At 35.1% G+C, this 22,963-nt stretch overlaps 1 protein-coding gene across 6 annotated transcripts in view; it reads right to left on the bottom strand.

Annotated features, from left to right (window-relative positions):
• GRIA2 (glutamate ionotropic receptor AMPA type subunit 2) overlaps positions 1 to 20,949 on the bottom strand; it is a 127,973-nt gene extending 107,024 nt beyond the window's left edge. For all 6 annotated transcript variants that reach the window (XM_066279798.1, XM_066279755.1, XM_066279762.1 and 3 more), the window contains exons 1-2: positions 20,527 to 20,949; positions 19,857 to 19,997 (exon numbers count right to left, since the gene is read on the bottom strand). In XM_066279798.1, coding sequence (XP_066135895.1) covers positions 19,857 to 19,997; positions 20,527 to 20,614 — 229 coding nt within the window. In that variant the 5' untranslated portion in view covers positions 20,615 to 20,949. The remainder of the gene's footprint in view (positions 1 to 19,856; positions 19,998 to 20,526) is intronic.
• Between the last annotated feature and the right edge of the window lie 2,014 nt (positions 20,950 to 22,963).

Raw genomic sequence — 22,963 nt, 5'->3', positions numbered from 1 at the left:
GCTTACAAATCAATCTTCCAGAATTTCATCGGAAAAAAACAATATTATTTAGTGAACTGCACTTTCTACCAGCCAGTAATGTATCATTTGTGAGGTTACCTCTTCAATGTGCTTTCATGATCTAAAGCTAGAAATAATCTCTATATTGAGCAAAGGAAAGAGTAAGGAAAAGTTGACAATGAAAATATAAAAGCCCTCAATCTCCAACTGTTTCTTATCCCCAGCTCTGTTTATTCTATCAAATATACTTACTAGTAATATTATTTTTCTGAGTACTCTTATTTGATCATTAACCTGTAGTTAATTACAGAAAAAAAGTACTACCAAGATTAAACAAGAATCAGTAATGTACAATGCACAAACCAAATATCTCATTATTTATGTCTTTCATCATGTTTTCCTTCTTATCTGTTTCCCACATTCTAATATTCAGACTTTGCTTTTTGTATTGCTTTGATCCTCAATTAGAAATATGTTTCTTTTATCCAATAATCCTCTATGGGTTCCGAAAGTCCTCTAAAACTATATTTGCAAACAGCCATGAAGTGAATAAAAAGGGAAAAAGCAAATATTTTGTTAAGTATTATTTGGGTATAACTTTTCAAGATAATCACAGAATTGGTTAATGTTCTGTAGAGCCGGACAAATGTTATGTAGCTTATTTCAATTGTATCATAAGAGTAAAAATAATGTTTAAAATTATAGTATCACAAAAAAATTCGGTGGATGGACTACTTTCCAGTATTTGTGTTAATTAAATAAATTTTAAATGAAAAGGGAAAAAGTCAACTAAGCAACTATTCAAGAAGAAAGTAATAAAGAATATAAAGGGGGAAATCTTTTAAGTAATAACGGCTAAGAATTTTTCAAGTCTTAAAGGAGAATCTGTTTTCAAATTGAATGCTGAGTAGGATAAGAAAAAAATGCCCATTTAGGCACATTATTGGGAAGTTCTTGGAGACTAAAAATAAAAAAGAACCTGAAAGCTTCCAAAATGGAAACAATAAATGCACAAAGTAACAAAAATTTAACTTTTCAATAACATGTAATAATGGAAGATAAGTGTGTAATTCCTTCCAAGTTCTAAGGAAATATGATTTTCCTCCTGAAAAATCAATAAGCAGGGCCATATATATATATATATATATATATATATATATATATATATAAACTATTTATAGAGAGATCAAAAGAGAAAGAAGAAAATAAACAGTTTTATTATTTTAAGAAAACTATTTTAAAATGATTTGTTATAAGAGGTTTTAAAACACATGAGGAAATAAATGAAGAATTAGAAAGACATATTATCAACCAGAAAAATACAGCCTGTCCCAGGATGTCAATTTTATAGCAGGTTCAACTGAGATTGCGTAAGGAGAATGGAAGAAAGTCATCGGAAAGACTAAATATATGATAGCAAGAGCCTAAAAATATATTGAAGCCGCATCATGCAAGTAGAAATTGGGATTTCAAATATCCAGGAAAGGAGAAATTTGTAAAAGGAAAAATAATCTAGCACGGTACTTAGCTCTTCAATAAAAATAGAAAGAAAGCTATATATAAATATGTGTATAATACTTACTGATTTTAAGCTTTTATAATAAACCTACATATAAGATATATGTATATAAGACCAATTATAAATACAAAGTAGAATATAAATGTTCTCAATCTTAACTGAAAAATGTTATCAACTCATAAGGTAGGCAGTTGAGATATGTCTGTAACTATTGAAATTAGAAAATGGTTTCAAATATATAATAAAAATTATAATAAAAACAGAGAAGTGTAAAATGACATATAAATATGTTATTAATACAGTGTTAATCACTAGAAGAATGATACAAATAGTTAAAAGTGGTCATCTCTAGGGAGAGAGACTAGAGAGAGGTAAGGATAAGGAGAGGCAAGTTGTTTCCCATTCTGTCTATGTTATTAGAAGTGTTAAACATGTGCAGTGGAAATATTCCAAAACATATCTTTCAAACAACACTTTAAAAAGCCTATATAAAATTGAAAGAAAAAGTAATAAACTAGGACAAAATTAAATTGGTTTTGATTGGCAAAGGAATTATATCTGCTGAAGACATTATTAATATTCACCAATATATAATTCCTCTATTGTGGACACAGTGCAATTAGTCTCCACTCCCTTGAAGTTGGACGTGACCATGTGAATAGTTCTAACCAATAAAGTGGAAGCTGAAGTGGCATGGTCCTTGTCCTGATTGAAGCATTTAATTGCTGGATGTTTCAACTCTCTGGTCTACTTTCCCAGTCACAACAATCATAGATAGATAACTCATACAATTCAATAAAAAAATCCACCAAGATAGCAATGAAAATTGGGCTAAAGATTGTAATCAGCAACTTGTGAAAGAAGAAACATAAATGCGTAATAGCTATAAAAACAAAAAGGATTTTTAGCTATCATATATATCATCTCTATTGGGACTTTAAAAAATAATAGCAATGATTCCGAGGATTAGTGAAATTAGACTTTTCATAGACTATTGATAGAATTATAAACTGGTATAAATTTCCTTAGGGTATGTCAGAAATGATCAAGTAACTGATTCATGGCCTCTGATTCAGTAAAATTATATTTCATTCTTTAGAAATGAGGAAAAATACATATGCAGAAGGATTTTTATTTGCAACAGATAAAAAAAAATTTTTTTATTAATTTTACTAGGGTGACATCAATAAATCAGGGTACATATGTTCAAAGAAAACATGTCCAGATTATCTTGTCAATCAATTATGTTGCATTCCCATCACCCAAAGTCAGATTGTCCTCTGTCACCTTCTTTTTTTTTTAAATTTTATTTATTCATTTTTAGAGAGGAGAGAGAGAGGGAGACAGAGAAACAGAGAGGGAGAGAGAAGAGAGAGAGACAGAGAGAGAGAAGGGGGGAGGAGCTGGAAGCATCAACTCCCATATGTGCCTTGACCAGGCAAGCCCAAGGTTTCGAACCGGCGACCTCAGCATTTCCAGGTTGACACTTTACCCACTGCGCCACCACATGTCAGGCCTGTCACATTCTATCTAGTTTTTTTTTTGTGACCCTCTCCCTCTCCCTCTCCCCCTTTCCCTCCCTCTTCCCCCCCTAACAACCACACTCTTGTCAATGTCTCTTAGTCTGGTTTTTATGTCCCACCTACGTATGGAATAATGCAGTTCTTGGTTTTTTCTGATTTACTTATTTCACTCCATATGTTATCAAGATCTCACCATTTTGTTTATTTGCAACAGATAAAAGAAAGTTTTATTAAAACAGATAAAAGAAAGTTTCAACCAAAATCTGAAAAAATAGGAGATGGTTAAGCAAATTATTGCAATAAGTATTTTGAAGCTATAAAAATTGCTATCCAAAAATGTTTCAAGTATGATATTAAGTACAAAAGCACTTTGAAAAAATACATAAATATTAACAAGTGATTATTTCTTGGGTAAAATTAGCTATAAATTTTTATTTTCTTTTGTGTCTTACAAATTTTCTACATTAATATTATGTTACTTTTATAATTAAAAAATATTCTACTCAGAGCTTCAGAAAGCTTTTATATTAATTTTGGAGGAATATTTAAATAAACTTCTCTCAAATTAGACTCATCTCAGAAACACGATGTACAAGAGTCTTGAAAAAAACTTAGAAAAAAATACAAATGGAAGGAAAGGGAGAATGCAATTAAAGAGTGCTTTAAAATCAAAATTGACCATAAATAAATAAAAGTTAATGCAAACTTTGAAGCTTTTAATCAAAACAAAAAATTATTGTGACATATATTAATATCTGTTTAATCACAACATGGAAAAAAAGAAACAGAAGTAATTCCTTGAAGGAAAACAAGGTCTGTGTTCCATGGAATTATTTAGAAAAATCTGCCTTCTTAGTCTACCTTCATCCTGCTCCATTCTATACCACCAGTGCATTACCCATGTCCTTCAGCAGGACGTCATTCATCCTTAGTAGAGTGATATCAAAAGACTTTTGCTTACTCGCTGTCTTCAGCCTTTATAAGTAGGGTGAGAAAAGAGACTAAGCTAGTATTTGCAAAATACTGAGCTTTTCAGAAAGCATCAACAGAAAAGGTATCAACACTGTAGTTCCACTGATGTATGGTAATTTTTAAATTTATTTTTACATAGGTAAAATTTTTGTAGCCACCAAAAGATATATTAAAACATAAATAGATGACTAGACTTTTGCAGAAATTTAATTAATACATTTCATTTAATTGTCATGTTGAAAGTAAAAAATTTTTCTTTTAAAGTTCATGAAAAGACAGTGTATTAGAAATACATTTCAGGGCCACGTTAAGTGCTGAGTTTTCCACGAAATGTACTTTAAAGAATTAGAAATTTCTCTGATGTTTGACCAAAAATACACAGTGCATGTCATATACCCTTAGGCAAACTGAAAGTATTTATTGATGCAAGTAACATTTTTGTATTTTATTTAGTATTCCAGTTTAAGTTAGATTTTTGTCATAAATAGCTTTATATTTGGCTTTAGAGAGAACACATAGCTGTTTTTTTAAGACAAATTGAGGACGAAACTATATATTAGTTAATAAAACAATGGATATCTGAGTTCCTTTACCTTTCTTTGTTGCATTCAAATTGTGATCTTTAGTTTTAATATTCTATTTGTGAACACATACAGATTGTTACACTGAATTAACTTCCAAGTATTCTTCAAAAACTAAGTAATAATCATAACTCATTCCTTCAACCTTGATATGGATTAAGAAATATGCAAAACTAGCAGTATGCTTAAGTGATGTTAATGCTGTGACACAAGCCAAAAAACACACATTTTTTATTTACCACTTTGCTTTCAGTTAATGTCCAGACCTGACATCCTCATTTATTGATCTGTGACCCCAGTGATACAAAATCACAATTTATAAAAAATAGCACTGCTCAGGAAAAAAATGCCTTGCATAACTTTACGTTCTTTTGACCGTGACAGAGTTTCAATCTCATTTATTTCACTTTCTGGGCAAATTCTATTTGTTTTTAACTTCCTGAGGAGTTAAATCAATGAGGAGATATATATATGTTTTGACAATTGCCTAAGCTTATAAAGGTAAAAATAAAGCTGTATCCCTACTTTAGTAATTATGCCAAATAAATTCAAATGAATCAAAGATTCATTTTGAATCATGAAACTAAAATAAGACAAATAGTAAATTAAATGATGGGAAGTTGTGTTTTAAAAAATAAATCTGAATGGAAAGGTCTTTATGAACAAGGCACAAAAATCCTGGAACAATAAAATAAACAATTTCTAAATTTAAGCATATATGTCTTCTTAATAATTATAAACTGAAAACATAATTCTAAAAAATCATGAACAGGTTAAAAGAAAAAGAAAAGGCAACAGCTGCAAAACATGACAAAGTATGAGTTATTTTAATGTATGTATCTCGAAGTAATAAATAGACCCACAACCTAGTAGTATAATGGGCAAATATATGAACAGGTGCATAACCACACAGATATACAACCCTACCTAACATAAATGGATCACTACCTTTTTCTGCACAGTTTTTGTTTAAAGTTTTGCCATTGGTATTTTATTGCTTAATTTACAGTGCTAAGTCTTAACTGGTGTTAAATGCTCCTCAATACATTATTTTAATTTCTGTGTTTGTGTGTGTGTGTGTGTGTGTGTGTGTGTGTGTGTGTGATGCTGAGGTCGCCAGTTCAAAATCCCAGGTTTGCTGGGTCAAGGCACAAACGACAACCAATCTATAGTGAAGCAACTATGAGTTGATACTTCTCACCTACCTCCCTCTCTCTGTAAAATCAATAAATTAAATCTTAAAAATAATAAAAATAAAACACTATTTATAATAAATAATACAGTCTACATCAAGTTAATTTTCATGAAAATCATTCAGAAATTTCTGTAGTCCATGCCAGTTCAAACTGAATTGAAGAACTTTTGGTAGAGAAGAAAGGGAAAATCATGCAAAATACAATATAAATTATCATCTCCAAATCTAATTCAAAATATTGAAATTCTTTTTGGAAGATCAACACTTCAAATTATTGTTAATATCACTAGTTCCTCATTTGTCCACCCAGTGTTTCAACAATATAGTCTATGTCAATGTATAATACAATGATTTTTCATCTTCCATCAAGACGTTTATTTTATGTTTTCTCCACAGTTGTTGGAATTACCACTTCTGCTCTTAAGATACTTTGATTCATATCTAGTTCCAAGGTATGAGATAATATTTATAAATGACTTAGAAACAATGACTTTACACATTTACTACACATAAAATCATCTAGTTGATCTAGATTAACTACCTCTATCTTTACCATTAAAGAAAGCAAAAGAAAAAAAGATTTTCACCCACGGATAATTTCCAGTGCATACCCACATTACTGTTTTTGTTTGTTTGTTTTTCTGCACCTCGGACACTATCAAAAGGGTCAGCATAAACAAGTATCTAGTAAGGGTTTGAGGAAAGAACCGAAGAAAGAAAACTCTTTGATAAGTTTTGGATGCATATAAACAATGAACAATGTAGACTTAAGTATTTTGAAGATGAGTATTTGACTTTTATCCAATATATTCCACCTCAGGCCCACATCCAAAATAATAACTTTATCTTATAAGTGTATGGATTTATTTTAAAAGAATAATTCTGTCCCAAATTCTTACTATACTACATTGAAAAGTTCATACATTGCTATTAATTGGAATCTGAGGTAGCATCAGAATAATGAAAGTCAACACACATTGAGATAATGAATAGTTTATAAAGAAAGAAAAAATTGAGCTCATTCACAGGACTTTCTTAGTTTTACTCATTATCAAGGATTACATCCTCTCAAAAAGAGCCTCTCCAATCTTCAAAGGAAGAAATCTTTAGATAAGTAATTATTTCAAAATTTTCCAAACTTTCAAGACCTTTCCGACAGAATAGAAATCGGCAAAAGAGAGCCTCCCTACCCATTATAAGCAAGAAACGTGTGAAGAAGATTACAATGGCCCAACCAGCCAGTATCAAGATACAGAGAATTTATCCACAGGGAAGAAGTCAAGGAACCTGTTCCAAGTTTAATGCCACCCTATCCATGGGAAATATCTACCATTAATTTTATTGGCTCAAATATCTTGATGATGGACGTGAAAACTGAACAGTATCAGATAGTCAAACTTAATAGCCAGCAAGAATTTACATTTTTTAAACCTGTGCATGATTTTCAGTTCTTACAATTTTATCTGTAGAATTTTATAGAAAGGATTTGTGGATGAAGAATACACTAAAATTCTTGTAAAATACATATATTTAACAGTTTTCTGAAAATAATACTACTAAGATCTAGTGTTAGCTTGAGTATTATATTATAAAAGCTTAATAATTGGAAAATTTCATAGAGTAATGTTAATTTTCCTTAGCCAACTTCTCTTCCATTCATCTAAAAGCATGAAGCTCAGTATATGTGACAAATATGCATTTAGGGGAATTGGGCTCACTAAAATTAGTACCATTAATCACTATATTATATTGGTCACTATTAATTATTTAAATTTGACAATTACATTATGAGGCAGGTATCATAATGATCCCTATTTTACAGAGGAAGTAAAAGGATTAGAAAGTTTAACTGATGTGCACAAAGTCACACAACTAGTAAATGCTGTAGCTGTAATTACAATCTATGTCTGCTTATTTTAATATATTAGCGGCACGACCACCTGAGACTGGGAAAAGGCTCTAGCCTCGGAAGCAGCAGACATGGTTTCTAGGCTAGTGCTCCTTCACAAATTCACAATAGCTTAGAACAACTCACATATCTGTTTTCTCATCTGGAAAATGACTATAATAATAATTCCATTTGTCCTATAAACTTTGCCAAGCTACAGCAAAGATCGAGCAGATTTAAAAGTATTTTTAAAAGATTAAATTTATGCATAAATACAAAATTATCAAATATAGAAACTCTCTGAATACAGGGATTGCCATTTTATTTTCCTATAATGCTCTTAGCATGCTGTTTAGTTCATAATTAAAGCTCAAGGTACAAGGAAAAGGGAATGCTTGGCTCATCTGTAACAAAAATTAATTACGATATATATTTTCTTAGTTAAATTCCCAATAATATTATCAAGCAGGGTAAGGAAACTCCTTCATTGTAAGAGAAGAAAAAAATGCTTTGTGTCATAAAACTACTAATTGTATCCAGACCCATATTAGCCTGATTTCAAAGCCTGTGTTCTCTTCACTTTTCATTTAAATAAATATAATTTAATTAAGTGAAATAAACATTAGGAATCTATGGTGTGCACAGTGAGACAAAGTGTTAAGATATCTTAATTATGTGCTTGAAAGATCTACCAGGGATAAAAGAGTTCCAAATTGTTCAACAGTCTACAAAGGGGAATTTAAGTCTACTTAAATTTCAGCCTAAAAAATCATCCTCATACTTCTCATAATTTTAAGTGGCTTATGTGGTTTATTGTATTAGTCTCTTTGTCATCACATGTGCTGCACTGGTATACAAACAACAGAAAAGTTTTCAATAAGAAGCTAGCAATGCATTTTCTGTTGTTCTCTGGCTCTTGTTCTAAGGGCTTATTCAAGCAACGCAGAGCTCCTACTCAAGAAGTAATAATAAAAGTTTACTAATTTTTGTACACTTACATGGACCAAGCATAGTATAGAGTGTTTCTTGCTTACTGTTTAGCTTCAAAACAATCTTATAATGTATGATTCCTTTTTACAAAGGTGACAACTGAAAACTTAGCTTAAACACCTTAACCAATGCCACACATTTAATTATAGAACTAGATTCAGTTCCAGTTTTAGGTCATTAAGTAATGCTATTCTAGCTTCCAGGACATCATAGCTGTAAACTGCAATGAATCAAGGTTTTATATTTTCATAGACAAAACACTTGTGCCCTTACCATTAAGATGACAATCCTCGACTTGTTTGTGTTCTGAGATATTAAGATCAAAGTTTATGTTACTCCCCACCAAATAACTAAAACTATAAAGCTCCTCAATATATCCTCTAAATTATTGCCTCAGTTAGTAAAATTTCCTCTCCAAATGTAAATTAGTAATAACAGAGTAAACTGGTAAAAACTTAAAAATATAATAAAACAGATAAAACTATAAATTGTGAAAATTTGTGAGAATTATAGAACTCAATGTCACCATTTCATTCATAAACTAAAAAGAAGATTGCAATTTTTATTCCTCAAAAGCACCAGACATAAATAAAAAAAATAATGACATAAATGGAAATGTATGTTTCAAAAAATTAGTAAAGCACACATCTTTCCTACTACCCCTAGAGATGGTCACTTCCAGAATTTTCTTTGACAAAGTCTTATGAAAAAATGAGATGCTTTTCTAAAAAAATTTTTAAGGAAAGCCCTTCTCCCACTCTAGAATTATGGGAGCTATTTCTGTGGTAGCTGGATCATGAAAAACTGATTAGTCCCTCTAAATATCTATAATTTACAATAAATAGCTTACATGAAGCCCTTGAAGAATGCGTTAAAAATGTTCCAAATTAGATCTACTAAAATGTATATGACAATACTTTCAAATATATTAATGAAACTGATCACCCTACACCTTATAATCCCTATTCAGTGGGTTGAAAAATGTTCATTGTGTTCTGTATTCCAGTCTCAAATTATCCTTAATAATTTTTTGAATAATTAATTTTAATGACAAAAAATACATGTTGTTCATGAGTTAATTTTGTTATTCTTCTAAGACATGCTAATATATATTTAAATATATGTAGGATTTTTAAAAAATATTATTCAGTTGTAAAGAAATACAATATATCACTACCAAATAACATATGAAAAGAAAAATATTACTGTGTTCCATTGACAAACCTCATTTTTCAGTATCTATCAAGCAGTTGTTGAATTGCTACAAGTATTCCAGGCACAGGTCTGCTACCCCAAGCAGGACATAAAGTTTATTTTGACACATTACATATCCCTCATAAATTAAAAGTCTTAATAATATGTTATATAGTACATATTTTTATCTACCATATTTCTAAAACTTTTCAGAAAATATTTTACTTCATAATTATTAAGAATAACATTGTTGGCCCTGGCCCGTTGGCTCAGCGGTAGAGCGTCAGCCTGGCATGCGGGGGACTCAGGTTCGATTCCCGGCCAGGCACATAGGAGAAGCGCCCATTTGCTTCTCCACCCTCACCCCCCTCCTTCCTCTCTGTCTCTCTCTTCCCCTCCCGCAGCCAAGGCTCCATTGGAGCAAAGATGGCCCAGGCGCTGGGGATGGCTCCTTGGCCTCTGCCCCAGGCGCTGGGGTGGCTCTGGTTGTGGCAGAGCGACGCCCCGGAGGGGCAGAGCATCGCCCCCTGGTGGGCAGAGCATCGCCCCTGGTGGGCGTGCCGGGTGGATCCCCGGTCCCGCGCATGCAGGAGTCTGTCTGACTGTCTCTCCCCGTTTCCGGCTTCAGGAAAAAAAAAAAAAAAAAAAGAATAACATTGTTTGCTCATTCAGAATGCTAAAGCGCCTAAAAATGGTGTTTTTGCCTGAGAGGGATGCATAATTCCTCTTTTCCTTCATGTGTTCTTTTAGAACAGTGGTAGTCAACCTGGTCCCTACCACCCACTAGTGGGCGTTCCAGCTTTCATGGTGGGCGGTAGCGGAGCAACCAAAGCATGAATAAAAAGATTTAACTATAGTAAGTTGTTTTATAAAGATTTATTCTGCCAAACTTAGTGAAAATCCAACATAAAGTACTTGGTAAGTAATTATTATTATACGCTTTAACTTGCTGTAACTCTGCTTTATAAATTTTATAAAGTAAAGTTACTTACCTACTTTATAAATCACCATTACTGTGGAACCAGTGGGTGGTTAGAAAATTTTACTACTAACAGAGATACAAAAGTGGGTGGTACATATAAAAAGGTTGACTACCCCTGCTTTAGAAGTAGTTAATAATTTTTGTGACAAGTAATTCACTCTTATAGTAGCTAGATGCTATTATAGAAAAGAGTGACCAGCAAAGCGCAAACTGAGCAACATCAAGTCAAGGAAAAGCTAAACAACAACGATAGAAGTAAAGAAGAATTCTATGTTCCAAATCCCCACTGCCCTAACTAGTACACCAAATTATTCTGCCTCTTGGATTTTTTTCCTGCATGTATGGCCTCCACCCCACACCTTAAGAAATCTGACAATTTCAATCTGCAATAAAAGGAAAATAAATCTGGCAATTTCAATATACAATAAAAAAAAGTATTTTTCCTTTGGCCTGAAAATATGTTTTTTGAAATGCATGTTCTACCATTTTATTCTTGCACTAGAAATTTTACAATATATATACTCCTATTACTGACATTTTCTTACTGCAATGGACTGAACTGCAATGCTAGGGAAATTGTAACATGAATACTAAATCTGAAACAATATTTTAATGCAAAGCCTTAATATCAGCTGCAAATGGTTTATGAATTATGAAAAACTTTTCTTATATCAAATTAAATAACTTTGAGTTTCAATTAAATTCATGATGAAGTTAGAAATGATCAAGGCTGTCTTTTGTTATAGGGATGAAGCATCAGATAAGCCCTGGCCGGTTGGCTCAGTGGTAGAGCATCGGCCTGGTGTGCGGAAGTCCCGGGTTCGATTCCTGGCCAGGGCACACAGGAGAGGCGCCCATCTGCTTCTCCACCCCTCCCCTCTCCTTCCTCTCTGTCTCTCTTTTCCCCTCCCGCAGCTGAGGCTCCATTGGAGCAAAAGATAGCCCGGGCACTGGGGATGGCTCCTTGGCCTCTGCCCCAGGTGCTAGAGTGGCTCTGGTCGTGACAGAGCGATGCCCCGGATGGGCAGAGCATCGCCCCTTGGTGGGCATGCCGGGTGGATCTCAGTCGAGCGCATGCGGGAGTCTGTCTGACTGCCTCCCCATTTCCAGCTTCAGAAAAATACAAAAAAAAAAAAAAAAGAATCAGATAATATTTCTCTATATTTTGATCATAAACATTAGAGTATATTCAGTTTGTATAAACATATTTCTATTATTTCCATAAGTATAATTGTGCATTTAGAAAGATATACTAAAAATATTCACATTGAAGGGATACCTCCTGGGGTTCACTAAAATTCAATCAGAGTAAAAGTATCAGAGGATCATAAAACAAGTGAATATGTAGTTTGCAATTAATTTTAAAAGAAGAATAAATAAACACTGTAAATATATGATGCCTATTCAAAGACAAACTAAAACTTGAGCATTGCTCAATTCAACCCAGTTTGTATTTATATTTTAAACTGAAATAATCAAGAAAAAAGTGGTATTAACATAACATATCCATAAATAAACTAAATAAAACCATAAAGTAAAATTATTAAGAAAAATATAAATAGTAAAATTATAAAATTTTACTATAAATAGTAAAAATATAAAAAACAAATTATATATGTCATTTGTTTGAGAAATGTGAGGAGATATGGAAATTAAAACAATTTAAGAAACTGTCTTCTTATAAATTTCCTTACTTTAATGACCTCCATATCTCCAAAATCTATTTGTTACCATTCAGTTAAAAACACTTACAAGGATCAAGATTCTAAATTTTAAAACTGTCTTTAATGGTAGACAACAAATGAGAAGGAAGCATATTGGACAGTTTTTTTTTTCTATGAGATGTTAATTAATGTATAAAATTATAAAACTATAATAAATTGAGGGGTGTTGCTAAAGCAAATTATCAATAGAATAAATGTAAAACAAAGCTAAGTTATCAAAAAACAAATCCTAAAGATAGATTGCTCATTCAAAAATAGAAAAAGAAAAACACGCATGTTAAAAATCACACATATTAATGCAAATATTAGAAGACTTAGGCCATGTCATGCAAGGAACTGTGTCCATAAACTTCTTATTCAAAGATATTCCCTATAAAAATATACTGTAATTTAGTATTTTTAAAAATATTGCACTAAAAAAATTAACATGGAAAATTGTGATATATAATACCCTGAGGGTGAGGAGCACACCATGACATTTTGCTGCCATACTGGGAATATATATAAACTCACATTTTGTGGATAATCCAAAATTAAAATGAGAGATGAACATACCAGTAACTGTCTAGGCCCTTATAATTGAATCTTGTATCCTTACCATTCGTAACATGGCTTTTGCATTATCCTAAAAACATTTATAAATCCTCTAAAAATGTATATTGTACATATTTTTAGCAAATTATTTTAACATGTAGCTATGTAACTTTAGGCATAAAGATAATAACTTTAAACACACCTAACTTAGAGATGAAAAGGAAAAAAGTATTACACCTTTCTCTAAATAGGATTTGAGGCCGACACCATACAAATTGTTTCTTTTGAAATCCAAATGTAAAAGCAAAATTCTGACTTTGAAAAATATAATTTTATACTAAGAAGATCTGTACTATTTAATGTGTTTAATAGATAAATAATCATTAAGGGCCTCATTGCACTGGGAACTGCACTAGGGTTTCTGAAAGTTACACAGACAACAATGGCATGATCCTGCCTTCAAGAAAATCAGATTTTTTTCATCTCCATGTTAGTTTTAAAATGTTTCCATTCTATAAGTGAAAATGATCAAAAATGACAAAATACTTTAAATTGAATAATACTGAAAAATAATAGATGTTAAACTCCCAATCAACAGCACTGTAAGAACCATGTCTATTTCTCATCCAAATTAGGAAAGTCTTCTTTGAAAAACACTTTGGTGTTCGAAAATTTTTAAATTATGGGTGATTTTGAAAATTTTAACTTTGAATTCAACAACTAATTTTCCTTTCGTATTAAAGAGACATAGTCATACAACACATTTGGCAAATAGTAATTCAGATCATTAGAGAAACCCTTGAAAATTTTGACTGAAAATTGCTCAAACAAAAAAAAAACTAGTATTTTAATACTTTCTGGGCTATATTCTGTAGAATCTGGTTTAAAAATGAAAGGAAATATATTAGTCAGTAGCATTAACATCCTAGTGAAATGTTTAAATCTAATACTTTAGCTCTGTGGAAATTAGCCTTTGCTCAGTTCAGGAAAAAAGAAGATCGTTCTGTGTATTCACTTAGATTTGATTTCCTGTACAAGAGGGGGAGAGTAAAGAAGCAGGAACAGGAGGGAAAAAACTCAATACTCTTTGAAAACTCAATTATATAGTAAAACATACTGGAATAATTAGGAGGAAACAATTGCTCTTTTTGAGCCTTAAAATTTCTGGAACTCTTAAGAAGTTTTAAAATTTGTTAAGTATTATTGGAAGAGATTTCAAGAAGATCTAAGATTTGGGCATGAATCAGCATTCTATTGTCATAATGTCACCGTGGAATGAACCTAGCACTTTAAAGGCTTGATAGGAAATAGGAACACTACCATACCTCTAGTCAACAAGGTAAAGCCTGAAACTTCAGAAAGGAATAGCATAGGAATAAATTCTTATTAACATTAGGCCTCTTTGGTTTCATACAGTAATTTTCATTAAGTTTCTCTTTTTCAAAAATAGCATATTTTAACTAGCACCATACTTTGATTTCTGTTTGGTATAATATATTACTTTCTCGGAATTTTCTTGTGATAAGTGAAGTATTGCATTTACAAAAATCTGATGACAAATTATCCTTTCATATAAAAAGCTATTTCTTTCTTTGGAACCTCCAGTTGAATATGACTGAATATTTACACCACCATGCCGTAAGGTACTGCGTTCTTGCATATCTATTCACGACCTCCTTCACACCAGGAATTCTTATTATTGTTTAAAAGTTGATTCTGGTTTTATTAAAATTTTGCATATTTTTAAGTTGGTAACTTCAGGTTTTAGTAATTATTTCAATGGCAAAACATGATTACCCAGACAATCTATAACTATGTACAATCTATATTTATAGCTATAGCCATCATATATACATATTCAATTTATATTTATTTCTCCATACACATAATGTTGCATTAATACAAAGTGTAATAAAGGTTTAGCAAATATTAATTAAATGAACGCAGATGCACAACATCAATAATTTATGACTAACGCCAATGATAAGAAATACACCTTTTCTATAATACCTGGAGAATCAAGTCTAATAGGTTGAAAAAATATAATTTTAGAATTCTCTCTCTTCCAAGAGCATTTACAGTTAGTGCTGTTTATGAATGCCTGCATAATTTAAGTTTACAAAATAATTTAAAATAATCTATTTTAAAATAAAATTAAAAGCATTTTTTAAAAGTCACCAAGAATTTTCTTTTCAACAGCATTTTAAGTGATTTTTTTTGCAGAGTAAATGCTTTTATTTTCATTTTATTCTTTATAAATCTGTTCGTAATGTTTCAGAAGGTGTTTGGTGTGCGCAACAGTTTCAGGAAAGAACAATATTTTCTCCAACATCTCCATCTGCTGGCTTAGAGAAAAAGTAGATTTTTATCTGCTATTTCCTTAAATTAAATATTTTGTGATTTATTTTTATGTAATTGAAATATAAAGTTATTAAATAGACTATAATTGAAGTATAAAATTATTTTTTAAATAAACTAATAGCTATTTCTCAAAGTCATTCATAAAATAAATAGATTTTGAGCAGGAAATTTAATATTTAATATTTTTAATTCCAAAACCTTATGAGATCAAATATTTGTTTATAGCACATTTAGACAGTTTTATATTAAATAAGTTGTAGTAATGAGCACGGCATTAAAATTTATTAAAAATTTTTAGAATGCAAAAGTGTTACTATTTTTCTAAAATCTGTTGATTCTGTTAACAATATGTGGTGTAAACACATAAGCCGTATCAAGTTTATTATTTTCACAACAATTTTGAATTACTGCAATAGACTGCTTTTGTATAAGTACTACTAGACCATCTTCAGGTCCTGACACTCAAGTTCTTACACAAGACCACAGGGGCCAGTGTTCACTGAAGGCATCTAGGCCTACGAGTCTTTGAAAACTACTCAAAAGAGCATAGTAGAGAAAAGTTGAAATAAATGAATTAATATAAGAAAAGTATTCATTTTGTCTCTGGCAAATAGAAGACACTAAATAAATATGGCAGGAAGGGAAGAAGGGAGGGCAGGGGGAGAAAGGAATTCTTAAGGCCCATCACTGGTTTCAATTGTTGAACGGTCAGATGATCATACATTAGTTGTTATTTTTTTCTTTCTAATTTTATGGTTTGTATTTTCTCATAATGGACGTTTATGGTACGTTTGAACAACTCTTAGGAAAAAAAATAAAAACCTTAGTATTATCTGTACCTAAGAAGAAAAGAAAGGAAGAAAGGGAACGGGGGAGGAGGGGGGTGGAAGAGGAAGGGAGAGAGAAATTGGAAATCTGTCTATTTCCTCAGGTACCCATGGAAACAAATGGGAACAAAAAGGAACTTGCATTTTCCTGCTGTGACTGTGAAAGAGAAGCATGTGGGAGTTCAGTGCAATGCACAGTCATTTTATCCACTTCAGAATATAATGACTTCATTTCGTTTGCATAACCTTAATCCAGCAGTAGATCTTACAGGATCCTTAAATCCTGTGTCAACCTCAGCATTTCCAAAGAAGTTCCCTCATATCAGGAATAAAATTAAATTAGCAAACTAATATATTTTTTTCTATTTTGGAATTATTAAAGTATAAAATTTTACTTTTTTAATATGTAAATTTAACCCTGTGCAATTTTTATGGTTTAACTGGGAGGAGGAATAAGGTACTTTTTGAACATTGATGGATAATACATATTTTAATACCAGAGTTTGAGAGTAGACTTCCTTAGATTACTGGAAGAAATAAGGGAAGACCTTTTGGTTTTAGCTATCAACACATTTGATGCTGCTTCTTCCACTTCATAGGAGAAAGAATCATAGACTCTGTCTGAAAAGCCAGGGAGGAAAACGGCTAAGCACTGGAGAGCAACCTCAAGCAAGATTTTAAATAATCAAGACTCATCTGGGCAAGTTTGATATTTGACATTAGAGATTTCGGTTCATTTCTTGACTGCTGACTTTGTGATTGTAGTTTACATAAGCATCTTTCTCCTTCTCTGAAAAGAGTTAAACTATTTTTTCATTTTCTATTGACCTATGCAAAATAAATAAATAAAATAATAACAACTCAAACGCTCCATTTATTTTCACAATCTAAATTCCTAAAATAATGAAGAAACTGAGCCATACAAATGTTAAGTGATTCACCTAGTCAATGAGTCAATGTCAACTCCAGAAAATTCTACCCAATAAGCTCTCTTCTGCAACAGTGCCTCCCTAGTTCTCTTTAGCAATCAGTAAGGTTCCTTATGACATGGGTGTTGTAAATGCCATATTCTGAAGTCCTGGGTGGGAACCGTGAAAATACATTCAGTTCCTCACCATCATTTGTTTTAGTATCCTACAATAATAATCCATGGAGGAGTACTTTTGCGATCTGGAGACACACAAATTTCTATTTCAGCTTCATTTTCTGTGCAAAATGAAGATGTGATTTTCATTTCAGTTTCTTAAGACTGTGGTCAAATAAATTGTGTGTGTGTAAATGAAATCCATGTCCTTATTAATTAATGAATGTGTCATTCCGTGGAAGCTCATGGAGTTATATATGTGTTTAATATATTTACATTTTTCTGTCTGCAGATCTGATTTTATTAAAATTTATGTTAAAAAATAAATCTATTAAAAAATATTGAGAATGAGGACCTAAACTAGTTACATAACCTAAACTAACTGTAAGCATTACTCTACAAAGCTCCAACAGAGTGATTCAACATTCGTTGGACTCAAGGGACATTTGTTTTGTGGACATGACCATTATTTTCTCAGTCAGCCCTCTAGTTATTTTCACTAATGAGTGAACTTCTCTATCATTGACCATTTTCAAAAAGTAGATCTGTTGATTACTTTCACCTCATTTTCAAAATCTCCATACTTCCAGTAATCACAGTCCTGACTTAGGTTCATTAGCATAGTTGTATGTCAGTCATAATTCGGGGGGGGGGGGACTGGAAACTTGATATCAAATCAAATAAATAATCTAAATCTAGTAGGTAACTAGGACAAGTATAAAAGCCTTCCAAAATTAAATTACAGGGGTTTCTTTATATATATGTATATATAATAAAATTTTCCAAGAGATTCGTATATTTTTATGGAGATTTTTTTAAAGCTGCAAATCCACTTTAAGAGTCTCTCTCCACTTTCTCTCTTTTTCCTTCCTTCCCCCTCCTCCCAGCTCCAGTTTCTTTTCTCACTTGATATCAACATTTGAAGAAAACATGTAGCACAGAAACCTTCTTTCATTGGTTCTTCATAAACAGTTTAATTCTAGGCATCTAATCTACTGTGACATTCATAATGACCCTGTTCTAATGGTCTAAGAAAATTGTTACATTTCTTCATTCATCCGGGTGACAGTGGTTTAAAAATGAGTTGATGATGTTCCTGATATGATAATATAGCCAACCCATCGCATATATGATTAAGGCTTAATATGGGGAAGTAGGATGGCACCAGTTGTTTGTCTAATGTGGGAAGACAGCAGTTGGGTTTTTCTTCTGTGGTAATTTTCCGCTAGCTCCTTTACACTGTAGCCAAAGTGGGAGGTGAACCATCTGCAAAGCCCCCTCCCAACTGTTAACTATGAAATACAAACTGAAAACATCAAAGCAGGGAAGAATCACCCCAGCCCAGTCTGCAGCAAATGATGGCAGCTGCTACTGAGAACAGAGCAGGAAGGTACAGTGGCCGCAGCTGCACACCCACGCGGGCGCGGGGATGGGAGCGTCTGGACAAGGGCCGCCGAGCCTTTCCATTGAACCCTTTCGAGATTTAATTGCTTGGATTCTATTACTTTGTAGTCTTGAGAGAGCTTCATCGTGTGTCCCGCAACACTAAGCCGAGTGATGGGGCTAATATGGGTAACTGCAAAGACTAAAATGGCTGATCAGCGACTTCTTCAGATTTTCAAACTCGGCTGAATCCAACTGCTTTCAGATCCCTTTCTTCTCGCTGCCCTTGCCACGCCACTCTACCTGAAAACAAAGCGCACCCGGCCGGCGAGCTGACCGCGGCCCCCGGGGCAGAATTGCCCCCTTCAGCTGAAGGCTGAAACTCAACTAAGCGGCGAGAAACGGACTTGCTCCGGCTCCACCGGTACCCGGCCCCTGCCGGATCCACCCGGGCCTGCGCCAGCCTCCTTTCCCGCGGCACCTCACCGCGCCCCTCCGGTGGGCGTTATGTAACAGCCCCGTGCCCAACTCCGGAACCATTTAACAACTTGTCCCGTCGAGTTGGAAGATACAGGGTTCACGGGGTCTGTAGAATGAACTCGAGCTGGCTTGTAGGTCTAAACCCGGGGCCAAAGGCAAGGGCTGCAGCTGCCTGGGCGGGCAGGCGGCCGGGTTCCGGTAGTCCCCCGTGGGAGCTATCCGAAAGCCTGACGGCGCGCCCTGGGGAACAGCGTGTTCTCTGTGGGCAGGGTGCCACCGGGCGCGCAGGGCTGGGGAAGGAGGGGCCAGGGAGAGCTGCTCTTGAAGTACTCAAGGTAAGCGAGAAACCCCTGAAACGAAGGAGGACTCCAACTCATACCCCACCTCGCTAGTGCGCACACTCTTCAATGCCGGTCGCTCCTTCCTCACCCCCACCCTCCCATCCGGCTGGGGTCCCCGAGAATGCGGCCACTTTCTCCCTACGCTGTCACACGCAGGCGCGTGTGCAGTCACTCACACCCACACACTGACACACTGAAAGACGCACACACCACTCCGCACTCACATTCGCTGGCTTTCCGCGTGCGGCACCTGAAAGGTATGAATATTCATTACTTACAAGCATTGGTGACTGCGAAGCTGTTTGCTACCTCCAAATTGTCGATGTGCGGTGTTAGTCTGAACTCCGAAGTGGAAAACTGAACCATCCCTACCCGAAATGCACTGTATTCTTGATCGGCGCCCCTGGGAAATAGCCCCCCTGCAAAGAACAAACACCAAGCAGAAGAATAGTGTCAGTGCCCAGGAGGGAAAAGAGGAGCCCGCTGGCGCCCAACAGCCCAGGAGTCTCTTATTCACGCTAAAAGGCGAAATAAACACATCAAGAGACTCCGGTAGTGGGGGGTCGAACATCCAAATGGTAGTCCAGGAGTCAAGGCACAGATGAGAGTCTGAGGGCAAGGTAGGTGGCCAGACACATTCGCCTTTCCCATTAATCACAAGCTTTGCATTCAGAACCTTAGTGAATCTGAGCAAATGGTAAAATTTTAAGGCAGAATTAATAAAATTCGCGGGTCAGAAATGAGATTTTTATCCTCTATTGTATCAAAGTCATCGTCTTTTTATTTTGTTTCATCTTAAGAAAAACATGTATATTCTAGGCAGTTTAAATCTGGAATGCAGTCAAGGTATGACATAAGTCTACATGACATGAATTAATTTGTCCACTGTGAACAAAGATTACCACTAAATTATGCACAATTCAAAAGCAGAGCACAAAGCATACCTACCTATCTGTATGCTGTTAGAAGAGACACCAAAAATTAGTCCCCATAAAACAGGAGAAAGGAGGACAGATATATGCATAATCTTTTGCATTTCCAAGAAAAGTAGAGCATCCACAAAATATCCCCCTGTTCCCCCTTTTCCTCCTCTTCCTTCTTTAGCCGTTTTCCTCAGCAAATTAGATCCTCCGCATTTTGAAACAGCAATTTAGCACCAAGCTTCTACAACCCTGAAGTGGAGGCAGAAGAATTCCTATTTCCCAGGTCCAGCTGGTGGCTGCTGATGCCCTGCGCCCTGTCCCTGCTCCTGAAGTCCAGAGGACTGGCTGGATGCAGTTTTCAGCGGAGCTGCCGCTGTGGTCCCAGAGCCTCGGAATATTCAGCACCCTCCCATGCACTCACACACACTCACCCTCTCTCGCGCTCTCTTCTCCCTTTCTCCTCTCTCTCTCTCTCTCTCTCTCTCTCTCTCTCTCTCTCTCTCTCTCTCCCTCTCCCCCTCTCCCTTTCTCTCACGCGCGCGCGCGCGCGTACACACACACACACATACACACATACACACACACGCAAGTCAGAGAGAGGGGCAGGCAGTCCCGGACGCGCGTGCGCGACTCGCAGCCGGCTGCTGGCGCGCGCATCCACCCCTCCCCCGCCCCGAAACCCGCACCCCGCACTGCCCTGGCAGGGTCGCGTGCACAGCGCTGAGAAAGCGCCGCTCAGAGCCGGGCGGTGGGTATCTCTTGGCGAGACCTCTGGTCTCGCGAGCCGTCGCGCCCACCCCTCGCTTCTGCCTTTCAGCACCGAGGACAGCGCCCCGCTCCCTGCCTAGCGCTACCTTTGTGCCGCCGCTGCAGCTGCCGCGGAGATGCTCCAGCCTGGATCAAATGCAGCAAAGCTGATTTCCGGCTGCTGTGCAGAAGAAGCCGAACTGCTAATTGTTGTTGGCAGTGAAGTGTTCTGTCACCAGTCCCTGCTGTTTTACGTTAAAAGTAATTTTGGTTTTTATCTTTTAGAGACTGTGAAACCCAACGTCGCAATACAAAAACGCTGCCATCAACCTCACCTGATTCAGCCAAAAAACAAACAAGCAAACAAAATACCCATAGAAGAAGTGTTCCAAAATTGTGAACTTTAGCCAAAGATGACATAACCATGATCCAAGGAAATCCCAACATTCTATCTGTAGAGGCTATAGCTGCATTGGAAAAGATCAAGATTGACTCTCTGAAATACTTTGCATGGAAATCCAATCTTTTAGAGTGTTTTCCACTGGCCTGTGTTGCCAACTCGCTGAGCCAGCTGGGTCCGGGATCTCTCTCAGCCTTCTCTACACACTCTCTCCCGTAGTAGAGACATATAAACTTGGTTCCAGAGAAGCCCTCTTTTTTTTAATATATGTATGAAAAGCAGAAGACTGTTTCAGGAAGGAACGGTTAGTAAAAAACAAGTCATTAGACGATGAAGCATGTCTAGGAAGGCCGCTGAGCTGCAGTCTCTTCCCCACACACTTAGAAACCGGATACTCCACCGCGTTTTGGCTATGAGTTTTGAAACATCACTGCCCAAGGAAAGTAAGCTAAGTGCTCATCATTTGAAACCTGCAAGCTCGAAACCACTGGGGGGAAAAGTGAGGTTAGGAATTAAAACATTGTGGGATGAGAGTAAGTGGGGAGAACCGAAGACTGGACTTCCCCTTGTGGAATTTAAGCACTTCACGTGAAAATGCTTGCCAAACCCATACTGGGAAGTTACTCTGGCAATTCCCTCAGCTGCCTCAGAAATTTCTCACTAAATTTAATGACTTTTGTGGTTTAAACAAAGAAATAAAGGAAGATTGAGTACAAGGGAATGTTTCCAGGAGGCAGGAGATCAGAGCCCAGAATACTAAAGAAATAACTTGATAATATTTCAGAATACCAAAAAAAGGCAGTCTATCATACTGCCTACCTGTACAATAGTCAAATGACTGTCATCCCTGCAGCCTCTTGCTGACTGTATTATTGAATACTTGCCCCTTAATCACTTTGGGCCTCAATTTCCCCCATTAAAAATGAGAAAGATGAGCAAAGTGACCTCGGTGGTTCTCAAATCTTACAAACCTGTTAATTTAAGTTATTGTTTTCCCTATTGTTGTTTCTTTGATTTTATTTTATATGCATTCCTGAAGCAGGAAGGGAAAATATACATAATCTATTACTAAGCTTATATACTACAGGTGAAAAAATTACCTTCCAGTTTTATCACCAAGAAATTATTTTAGTCTGCTAATAAACACCTCACTGTATATAAAATGGGTTCTGTGAATTGAAATGCATTTTTCTTTTTAAAAATCAAATAAGAAGAAAATAGTAAGACATAAATATATATCCAATTAAACAAATCTTCCCTAATCAATTTCTAGTTGAGATGCAAGGTACAAAAATAATGTAAACTGAGTCCTTAT

The sequence above is a fragment of the Saccopteryx bilineata genome, chromosome 1 (genome assembly GCF_036850765.1).
Source record: "Saccopteryx bilineata isolate mSacBil1 chromosome 1, mSacBil1_pri_phased_curated, whole genome shotgun sequence".
NCBI classification, from domain to species: domain Eukaryota; kingdom Metazoa; phylum Chordata; class Mammalia; order Chiroptera; family Emballonuridae; genus Saccopteryx; species Saccopteryx bilineata.
This window is presented reverse-complemented; position numbering and strand designations above follow the sequence as displayed.